The following is a 12,205-nucleotide window of genomic DNA, read 5'->3' as shown; positions in this document are numbered from 1 at the left end:
CGCAGGCGACCTGCGCGTCGTGATGAGGGTGAAATGATGATGAAGACGAGACATACACCCAGCCCCTGTGCCAGCGAAATTAACCAATGATGGTTAAAATTCCCGACCCCGCCAGGAATCGAACCCGGGACACATGTGACCAAAAGCCAGCACGCTAACCATTTAGCCATGGAGCCGGACGGTTGACTGGAATAAATACTTGATATAGGCACACGCCTTTGCCTTTCTGGTTTAATAGGCACCATTTGTTATATTCCTGGTCTTTGAGAGATCTCGTGAGTTTCATGGTGTCCAAAAGGCCGTCACGTGTCTGCAAATTAGCAGCATCTTCAGTGAGACCATTCGATGTTAAGGGTGGACGCGCAATGAGCAGTTTCAACTTCGAGGTTTCTCGTTGCTTCAATGTTCTTATTGCCAGTTTTGCGGAGGGTGTTACAGCTATTGATCTGTTGTAGAGTTGTTTCTCACCTTGCACAAAAAAGACCCAGACCTTCAACCGCTGTACTCTGAGTTGGAAGGAACATATCACAAGCATCAAAAATCACCATCATCACAAGTTACATAGTCAAGTAAAGAAGAAAAGGAACGATATCAACTTCACACCTACGAATTTTATTATATTCATTTCAATAGTTTATTATATGGTCAATAGAGTCAAAATACAATTATTTTATACCAAAATTAGTTCCTCTTAGTTAAACGTAGATCTAGTTTTAGTCCTCCAGTCTCTCAGTCACTCACAGACACATCTGTCTCTCCTCACTTGTGCAGAGAGAGGACCGCAATGATTGAGGAGATGATAGGTACCAACAGAAGCACTGGAGAGCTACTCAGGTGAGTAGACTGGTTACAGTAATCCCACGAACAGTTGAAGGTCTCCTTGGAGTAACGTGCTCCTAGAGGAACGTCTGTCAGCTTCTCCCACACTGGGGCCCCACACGTCCTCATCGTGATATTCTTGAAGTTCTCGTCTGTAACACAAAGTACAAGAATTAATAAAATAATAAACAGAAAACATTTTGAAATAGTATTTATACTGAAATTTCCGCTGGCATTTGCCTCCTCTAAAACTGATTTAACTGTAGCTGTTCATGTAAACCATCTAGAGAACGAAAATCAGAAATTTGAATATTTATAAATGTATACCTCGATATAATTGACACTAACTGTCGAAATGGATGTTTTCAGCAAGACTCTGCCACCACTCATACAGTTGATTACACATTAAAATTAATCTATGACATTTTTGAAGACCGTGTTATTAGTACGGACTTTTGGCCGTCACGGTCCCCAGATTTAACTGTTTGTGATTTTTATTTACGGGGGAGCTTAAACAATAAAGTATATGTAAGAAACCGTCACACATTGGACGAACTGAAAGAACATATAAGGAGAGAAATAGCCTCAATTATAGAAGACGAACATATGCGCCTGATTCGGAGTTTCCTAAGACGATGTCATAAATGTATCTTCTTCTTCTTTAGCGTTTGTCCCGCCTGGTGGCAGGGTCCGCTGTATGGATTCGTTGTCTCCATTTAATTCAGTCACGGGCCACGTCAGGATGTAGTCTTACAGCTTTCAGGTCGTTGTGCACTGTATCGATCCATCGCTGTCTTGGTCGTCCCTTGGGCCTCTTTCCAGCGACTTCCAATGTATACGCTGACTTTGCCAGTGTATTGTCTTCTGCACGCAATACATGTCCAAACCAGCGCAGACGATTTTCCTGCATTTTCTTCTGGATTGGTGCAACGCCAAAGCGTTTCCTAATATTGTCATTTGAAATATGATCCAGTCCAGTGATGCCAGCTGTCCACCTAAGCATCTTTGTCTCCATGACACTTAGTCGACGTTCTACCTCCTTCGTAGCAGGCCAACACTCGGTGCCGTAGAGAGCGACGGGACGGATAACAGTCCGGTAGATCTTAGATTTCCACCATTGCCGGTCCCAAGTCCGGGGCCCCATCTCGCAAGTGATGGGAAAGGAGGAGGGGGAGGAGTAACACCTCGTTAAAAAACCTGGCTCCATCTCGCTCCGGATGGTAGTACCCTGTAAGGGCCCCTGCCTAGGGTTACTAGGTGAAACCTGGCCAACGGTCTCAAAGACGGAAGAGGAGTTTCAGATTCCCAACGGCGGAGAGAGCGGAAGAGCTGCCTCCAGGACTCACAGTCCTGGTTGTATTTTTGTGGTCTTCGGGCCACACTAGAAATAACTTTCATCAGTGATGGAAGTGTGTCAAAGTCCTTAATGGCAACTTCGGCGGAGATGGAGACCATCGGTACGGTGTAGTTGGCAAATGAGGCACTCTATCTTTCTGGGAGTTAATGCAGAGAGGAACGTAGCGTTTGTTCTCCAGAGGAGCAGCTACAAAAGGCGTCTGTTCTCCAGGTCAGGAGCGGCCTAACTACCTGCTGGCAACAGCTCTAAAATGCTTGGCGACAGGCTCCGTGACAAGCCGGCCGTAAAAATATACCGTCACATCTTTATGGAAATGTTGATGGAAATGTTGTGTCATAAATGTATGAATGCAAGAAAACATTTCCAACATCTCCTGTCATAAGGTAGGAGCTTATTTTCTTAATTCTTATGTTCTTAATTTTAACTAGCCGTTTCCCACCGGCTCCGCCCGCAATGTACAAAGTATGGTGTTGTTCGTTACTATCCTCACGGACGTATTTGCAAAGTTTCGAGTTAATGAAATAAAGCACATGATCTGCTGCGGTAATAGAATGTAATATTATGTCAACAAAACACTTGAAAATGTATCACACTGAACCCTTGAACTTACCATTCCATCGTTGGTCGGCCACGGCTGCTACAGTAGAACAATTTAGAACTCTTAAATCTTGGGTCGTTGCGGGAATAAATTCGGTCACGATCTTAACCAAACGATGGGGTTCAGAAGAAAGCCTAACTACTTGAAATGAGGAGCAAAAATGTGCTTACTAACTTTTATTAACTTGAAAGAGCACGATATCAGCATTAATTTAATATGCATTCTTGCCAAATAAAAAAAATATATAAATTATTGATTTTTGAATGTTCCAAACACAGTCACATTACATAACGTCACTTCGTTTTCCAATGTCGAAGAGTTGCTTCAGAGAAGCTAATATGTTAGTGGACAGCGAAACTGAAAAACTGAAAAAGGGAAGACCTGGAAACCGGGCACCTATTATTCCAAACGAGAACTGAGAGTTAATCCACACGATCCGTGGAAAATCTGACTTTCAACAAGCAGAACGCCTGATTTTCTCTCAATTAAGGTTATCCACCAGTCAAATATCCTTCACGGATACGGAACACCCGCCAAATGGACCCTTAATCGAACCAAACTGACTATCAGTTGCTTTGGATAGGTTGCGAAATATTATGGGAAAGCATGGTGTTCACTACAAGTTAACAGCATCATTCACAATTGAGATTAAATTCCACCATGTATTTGTCATTCATGACACCCTTAAGTGATAAGATAATCCCGATGCTAAATGTGCATCACCCCAAACAGCTGTTCGGAAGGAACCAACAACAACATGATCCGAGAGGATCTTACGTTATGTCGTTCTAAAGGAACAAAACTGCGAAATGCAGGAAACAATTACTAATCATGCATTTAGAAGAAATGCCAAACACTGAAGTTAATTGAAAAGTGGAAAGTCACTTGAAAAGTATTATTATCGAACCGATTTTCAGGTTTGAAATGGGTTTGTTATGCTTAATAAAATTACCAGTCCACGCTAAAATTTACTACAACTTTAAGGAATTCTTTCCCTTGAAAAACAATGCTACCAGTACAGATCTCTCTATTTACTGTCTGTCCCAACACACTACTTGTAAAGTGATTACTTACTTACTCTAACTATGAATAAGAATGGAAATACGACAAGATGAAAATAAAATAAAATACTGGCTGACGAATCGAAACCGCATTCGCAACTCAAGTCTCACTCTAATACACTGAGTGTCAATATGCACACTATCAAACGAGAACGGACGTCAAAACGAGAAAACAATAAAGTCCGTAAAAAATAATTTAACTTCTCGAAGTCATACAGCTTAACACGCACGAAGAATCACAGTAAAAATATTGAATCTAAATCGGGTCGATGTCCAACACTTCGACAGCCCTCACTTGTCAACAGCAGTCCCGTTATCTCAATGGAGAGCTACGCATTGACCCTCTACAATAAATCATATCGTACTGTAACTGCTACCTTCCTCCAGGCCACTTCAACAAAAAAACAAAAGAAACATCTAAACCGAGACTTGAGTGTGTACAGCTACCATCCCAGACCTATCGTCGGGCTCACTTGAAATCTGTACACCCTAAACCTAATCATTATGTACATGATGCCTTCCGAATTCTATCGTCGGGCGTGACCTAGGACGTCTCATCACCAGTGACTCCAAGAATAACATCTGACGTCCTAATCCTATCGTCGGGCGTCGAAGTGGGTCGCAATACGTCTCCCTTAACATATCAGGCGAACAGCAATTTCAAACACCTCCAACATTAACACTAAATCTGGTCAGACAAAATACGCACGACGGAACGACGTCTCTTACTATCAAATGAATGCAAGTCGAAAAACAGTGAGTCTCTACCATTACAATACATGAACTCAAAAATAAATATACGTGACGAACGATTCTCCACCTCGAACACACTCTCAGCCTGCGCACTGAAGTGTTAGGGAAGCAAATGAAAATTCCCAACACATATTTGCCATTTAGTGGATACCTTCAAAATAATAATCATCACTACCGCATTCGAAATTCTCAAATCGCCTATCATCAATCCAACTATATTATAAATGACCTATCCAGTGAACCAATTCAATACAACCCAACCATGGGTCCAAAGTGCTCTTCGATACTTGAGGTCGTTCATTATCTTATTATCCATACGGGCTTTATGTAACAGAAATCGCTGGATGTGTACTACCCAGACTTTAACATTTTACTAGAGTCGTTTTCACTTGGAATCTTTCTATAAATTCACACCATAGTCGTCTCAAATTCGGATTGATTGCGGAAAACAATACAGCCTGTTCCAACACAGCCTGTTCCTAAATTCTTCCTCTACAAAATACAGCTTGTTTCAACACAGCCTTCTCCTCGCTTTATTCCAGCGGTATCACTTCCATCTATCTCGTCTCCACATACATATAAATCCATCGCTCTCAATTCCTTTTCCTTCAAGACTCTTTTTCATACATCGATCCCCTGGTGAAAACGACAACCATTATTAAACACATCTCTTACTTTACTATTATTGCGACTTTCGAACCTCGAGAGTCCAAGAGCACCCAGCGACTTTTCGTATCATTGATATACACGATGTCTCAAATTTTCTTCCCATTAATGACTGTCACTCTAACAAATTTCACCGAAATCATCTAAATATGCCTGCGATCCTTGTAAAAATATACTGGTTAAATGCACTTTAACATAGAAAAATTTCCTTATCCCGCGGTAGACATTATTATTATTATTATTATTATTATTATTATTATTATTATTATTATTATTATTATTATTATTATTATTATTATCGACCAACATTTCTGAATTCAACTGGCATCTGAGATTAAGATATTCGCCACGACAAATTTACTCTTATAACGTTCCAAAAATCCCCGCTTGAGATGATATCTCATCGAACATTCAACACAAAATTTTACGCGTCGCATTTTACCGTTCTTGACATGAACTTTACACACTGAAATTTTCACACGCTGACCAAAAATTACAACACTTCCGCCTGATACTTACGAATATCAACCCGACAATCATCTGGAAAAGTTGGTTGGGACAGACAATGACTAACTAATTACAACATAATATAAAATAGACAGACCTGCACAATGGTGATATTCTCAGCATTCTGATTACATCGTCGCCAGCTGATCTCAGGCTTAGCCGCTCATTTTCACAGATAACATTTTCATTTCCAAAATCTCACTCATACAAAACACTACCCTTCACACACACGATATTAAAATTACCACATAAATCAGGCACTTTCTCTGTAACTTGCACCACGAACTTCCCTCGTCCTGCAGTCGACTACAACTGTCTGATGCGTTCCCAGAATGGCTTCTCTCTCCGTTACCTCAATAAACAGGTGTTCGGCCGATAAGGGAGCAGAACTACTCTGACTAGCTTCCCCCAAGATTCTGCTTCACTTTCAAATGTACACAAGATGATATAAATAAAACCTGCTGCATTTATTTCAACCAGCCTACACCTTCCTAGTTCGTTGGCAAACGTTCAAAACTTTCCCAATCACTTTTTCTTCTTAACTACGTATATGGACCTTAGCCACGGACATGTATTTAATTATTGTCGGTCAATCTGGCGCGAAATTTCAATGGCGACGGGCGCAAGCTCCCGCGGCTTCAAGTTCCAGATCGACACTCAAAAATCTACGGTGGGGGGTTTCTTTTATAATTTCAGGAGGGACGCTATCCCCTCTATGAGGCTTGGTTGTGTAATCTGCCAAATTTGCGTCTAATAGACCGATTTTGATAAGACTTGTCCCAGAACTCCGGACAGACTTGCACTTATGTTAGGTGTTAACTTTATAATTTTTCTACACTCACAACAGGGGAAATAAATTGTTTCTGCCCGTGCGTTTCGCGCGTTTTCTTCCTTCCCTGACCTTGGCACGTGTAGCTGGTTCGCTGGTCTCACGCTAACATGCACTTGGGCTTAACTGCATTTAAGTTTTTCCCTGGTGTCTCTATCTTCACGGAGGGTGTACGAATAATTTTGCTTATTTATTTCTTCATTTACTATATTATCAAAATCCCTCGTTGTGCAGAATTCCATGAATTTAAAGAATTGTCGGGCACTCGAGTCCCACCGAGGTGTCCCGGCAATTCACGAGCTTGCCGTGAGGAAGAACCTTCCCACGCGACATCGGGGCTCGTAGGAGCGCAACATGGCTGCCTTCAAACATAAAAGTACTTTCTTAATGCCAAATAAATATTGGAGAAAAAAATATTTTTCTCATCGTAGAATTATGGGTTCAACACAAAGAAATTGAATTAAACGCGCCGAGCTGTTAAAAAGTCACTCAAAGATCTTCGTCATGGAGACAAATGTACTCATAACTTTTCTCCGAATCTATCTATTTTAGTAGTTATTGCCTCAAAAGAAAGCACTTGATTCACTGAGTGTTTTTAGACCAAAACAAACTGCGTACCTCAATTAGAACTAAAGATATGATTGCTTCAATGAGAAAAAATGTTGAAGAAATGTGACTGTCAAATTGAATGTGCACTCATAACTTTCCTCAGAATCAACCAATTTGAATAGTTAAGAGCTGAAATGAAAGAGTTAGATCCACTGAGTGTTCTTAGGTCAAAACGAACTCCATACCTCAATTAGAACCAAAGATATAATTGCTTCAAAGAGACAAAAAATTGAAAAAATCAAATAATTTGAGGACGGCGGAAGTTAAGTGATTTATAGTACCTGATAACAAATCTGTGCAAGAATATCTTTCAGATAAAAAAGAATGAAGGAAATCGACCGGATAGAATGATCGGACTGACTGATTTTAGTTAGATTGTTATCTTATGTCATGCACGGATAAAGTGAGCGAAGTGCTGTCTTTGTTGCTATGTCGCGCTGCGGGGAGTGGTGAGTGAACGAGAGGCAGATAAGCTGGGTGCACCTGCCGGCCAACCGATGAGAGAAACTCATTGTATAAGTTAACTTCGTGCGCCTGTTGCCACTCTATGGGGGCAGAATATCTGTATGCACAGGACTGAAGTCTCAGTCTCCTTGTGGCTGTATGGAAGTTGTTGAGTGATGACAATGACACATATATTACAAATACCGTTGTCTCAAGGCAACAACATCCTGCTACGGCGCTTGCGATTGTGAAATCACATGACTATTATCAACACGAATCGTTAATTAGTAATATGTAAATTGATTCATAAAATCCACAGTACAATGGTGAGAATAGTTTAGAGTTTAGAAATGTTCTTTCGAGTCACTGATAGCAAAGTGTTACCGTATTTATTCATATTGCGATTATGAATGAATCATTACATTATGATCTCAGTAGTGTTTCCCGATATTTTCTGCATGATAACAAAATAGTGTCGAATTTCCCTTTGAGAAAATCAAATAATCATAAACCTTTCAATAAATTAAACTCAAATTGATAAGGATGAACTTATTCTCACCTAACGTATCATTTTCAACAGATGTCTGCATGGAATTTGGAGTCGGCAAGTGCATCGAATTTGTTTTCTCGCTTAGCACACCAGTGACCTGACGTCACTTCAGCCATGAAGCATTTACTCGTGCTCGGGTGTCTGGTAATGTCTTTCCGTCTGAGGTGATGAGTGATCCAAAGTATCTAAACTGGTTGGCTTTAACTAGGTCTTACCCGTCGATGCGAATTGTATCAGCAGTCTACAAGCCACATTGCAGATACACGGTTTTAGTGATGTTAAGGCGCAAGCCATATTCCCCTAAACAGTCTTTCCAAATTTGCAGGAGATTTTCCAGATTCCTTCGGGACTGATCCGTAAGGAACATATCATCAGCATATAAGATGGTCCACGGGTATGGCGTCTGGTTGTCAGCTGTGACTGTATCCATATACATAGGATAAATAAGAGATGTGACAGTTCTGAGCCCTGAGGAACCCCAACATTGATAGGAAATGAGGTTATAATATACTTATTTATTAAGCTTAATTATAATGTTTAATGCAGTAATAGACAAACTAACTGTAAGAAGGAAAATTATGCAGGTACCGGTATCAAAGAAACTGGATTGCTATAAATGAATGCTATCTTAGCAGTTTCAAATGATCCGGAACTAGTGGATGGGAGTATGCTATTCATAATTTCTATCTGATTTTCAGAAGACGTGTATTCATCGATACCTTAGGAACTTTCTTATCACCATAATACTTACTAGACACCCTCATCCTGTAGCAGGCAGGGGCATCACATGCCTTCTTGAACTCTTCTTTACCGGTGAAGGGTTCGTTGCAACTGGTGTCGTGCAGCCCACTGCACACATAACAGTGGAGTGTTTCCCCTGAAACTATGATTTCATAATTATACATCAGTCATAGGCCCGGGTGTTAGTGACGAAAAAGGATATTAATAAATGCACTTAAAATATTAAAATGGCCTTATGAAACGACCTAAAAATTAAGAAAATGCATTATAAAACGTAAAAGGTGTATAAAAATTAATACTTAAAAATCCTACAGAAAATAATAGGCCTAGGTTAGGCACTAACTTACTAAGTACATAATACAAGCCTTTTATTTGGAGGCTGCTTGAAGGTAAATAATACAAAATACAATGAATAATGGTTGGAAAAGAACTCAAAATAATAAAAGATGATTTGTGAAATTTAAGTCTGAAAAATTAAGAAATTAGAAGAAACAACTTGAGAAATTAATTTCTACAAAATATAAATACGATTCAGAAACAAAGACTCGAAAGAACAATTATAATACTATTTAATATTATACTGAAATATTTCATTCCGGTATTTGTATAACTACTAGTTAAGGCTTTCAGACGTAATTTCATAAAATTACATGGTAACATAACAAGAGAGACAAAATTACCTGAAGAGACAAAGTTCTCCAAAATATGATCGAACGATTGTACAAAATCAAAGAAATTGCTCTTAAAGAATAAAGAAGCAAAGAATGCACAAAAAATGAAAATAATTAAAAATAAAAAGGATATATTTGTAATGAGGTGTCATGAATACAGTTTGTTTATATTGGAGCATTGAGCCTGACCACTCACTAAAGAGATAGCATGTCATCAACATCCGGGTCCTGTATATCACTAGTGGCCTGTCGCAGTAATAGCTGTGAACAAAGACTAAAAATGAAACTGATGATCCAGGAAACATAAGAAAAGTGACGAAAAATATGCTGAACTCCGGAAGACCATTTACCGTATTTGCCTTTAAACTTAGTTCCGTTGTGTCTATAGGCCTACGTATGGAATTTCTGAAACTTTATAGAATTTTCACAACGAATTCTCTTCGCAAGACTTGAATCTATCACATTAAGCTGACGTTATAATGCTCAGCAATTTTCATTTGGCAGCAAATTTTAAATGTACCAATGAATCATCAACTTAATTAAAAAAAGTAAGAATCTAATCCTGGAATGTGGCTACGGTTAGCAGAGAAAGATGAAAAGGATATTGTACTGTTATACGGCCTTACATGGTTCATGAAATCCTTATCATGTAGCATGAAACCTTTAAGTACGTCATTTACTAGAGGTTGTGGAAAATAAACCAAACCATTGTGGCAACGAGAATTAAAATATCCATATAGCACTTCTGCACCGAAATGTCGTGCCTGGTAGTGCATGCAGATTTCATTTAATAACCCTACAGTGAATAATTCAATGTAGGTTGCATTATAAACGACTTTTTGAAATACGGCCACTTATCGGACTAACACAGAAAGAACTGCACAGACAACTTTCACAGATCCCTTTATCGCACTGGCATAGAAAGATCAACGGAGACAATTCTCATAGAGCCATCTACCGGCGAATACAGTTTACTCCAACGACCTAAGCATTGTATTATTCGAGTAAATGACTATTTTAGGCTAATAAAGAACTTAAGGAAATAAATAATGCTTTTGTAGTAATCCTGAGATAGAGACCTTTCTTTTGATGTATAACACATAGTGTTAGTTTGCGGTTTACTCAAAATATACGTTCAAATTATATATAAGAAGGTGGGAAATAAGCAGGAAGAATGAACTATGTTCGCTGTAAAAGAAGATGAAAAAGCACACAGATCAATGACAGCTGAACATGTTTCAATAGTAGAGAGAATCCACAAACAAAGTTTAAAGGGTTTTCTTACCGGAAAAGACGTTCGATATGCACCAGTGAGCTAATAATGCACCATGGCCCTTTCCTCGTAATGCAAGGTCGCAGCGACGGATTTCTGAACCCACCTCAAAATTTAATATATTTTGACCAGATAGTCTAACGAGACCAAGTCCGCCTCTGTGGTGTAATGGTTAGTGTGATTAGCTGCCACTCCTTTGGAAGCCCGGGTTCGATTCCCGGCTCTGACACGAAATTTTAAAAGTGGTACGACAACTGGAACGCGGTCCACTCGGCCATACTCGAAGTGGTGTTCCATGGTTTCCCACTTCTTCTCTGGGAAGGTACTAACTTAAGGCCACGGCTACTTCCTTCCCTATCCCTTCCACCCTTCCCATCCCGCATAAGGCCCCTGTTCAGTATAGCAGATGAGGCCGCCTGGGCGAGGTAATAATCCTCCTCCCCAGTTGTATCCGCGACCAAATGTCTCACGCTCCAGGACACTACCCTTGAAGCGGTAGAGGTGGGATCCCTTCCTGAGTCCGGGGTAAAAACCAACCCTGCACGGTAAATTACTATGCTTTTAAGAAATGAGACCAAAAATAATGTAAAGATAAAATAAATACGATGAAGCGTACAATATGAACTCCTCGCGGTACAGTGTTTTTGTGGATATATAGGTGGAAATGTTTTCATCGAGTGCGGATATTTGTTCTAGATGAAATGAAATGGCGTATGGCTTTTAGTGCCCGGAGTGTCCTAGGACATGTTCGACTCGCCAGGTGCAGGTCTTTTGAATTGACGCCCGTGGGCCACCTGTGTGTCGTGCTGAGAATGAAATGTTGATGAAGACGACACACAAACACCCTGCCACCGTGCTAGCGAAATTAACCAATGATGGTTAAAATTTCCGACCCTCAAAGGAATTGAACCCAGGATCCTTGTGAACAAAGACCAGCACGCAAACCATTTAGCCATGGAGCCGAGCATTCTAGATGAATCCCTTCGATATTTTCCTGCCAGAATCATTTGATGTCTATCAGACAAGCAATGCATTCGATTAGTCCAACTTTCCGTGTGGCAACTGTTAGACAGTGTGCACTACACCAAGCAGTTTTGATCGTGTTCTGCGCTCAGTGCGAAGACAAGACCGTGGAGGTTTGTATTTGATCTGATACGCGAAAACTATGTTCCAGCTGGTGTTCGGGAAGTATTCAGTTTTGGGAGCGTCGGATCACACCAACGTACTAAAGTTCGGGTAACTCTGCAGTTCACACGTTTTCTTTCATTTTCTCCATATGAGGAATCAATTCCTGAACTTTTGCCATTCAATGTCGATACATACTGTA

At 40.1% G+C, this 12,205-nt stretch overlaps 1 protein-coding gene across 1 annotated transcript in view; it reads right to left on the bottom strand.

The window, feature by feature from the left end:
- Positions 1 to 591: 591 nt before the first annotated feature.
- Positions 592 to 12,205, bottom strand: part of LOC136882113 (uncharacterized) — a 29,387-nt gene continuing 17,773 nt past the window's right edge. Inside the window, exons 2-3 of the mRNA XM_067154641.2 lie at positions 8,945 to 9,076; positions 592 to 971 (exon numbers count right to left, since the gene is read on the bottom strand). Coding sequence (XP_067010742.1) covers positions 760 to 971; positions 8,945 to 9,076 — 344 coding nt within the window. The 3' untranslated portion in view covers positions 592 to 759. The remainder of the gene's footprint in view (positions 972 to 8,944; positions 9,077 to 12,205) is intronic.

The sequence above is a fragment of the Anabrus simplex genome, chromosome 1 (genome assembly GCF_040414725.1).
Source record: "Anabrus simplex isolate iqAnaSimp1 chromosome 1, ASM4041472v1, whole genome shotgun sequence".
NCBI lineage: Eukaryota > Metazoa > Arthropoda > Insecta > Orthoptera > Tettigoniidae > Anabrus > Anabrus simplex.
This window is presented reverse-complemented; position numbering and strand designations above follow the sequence as displayed.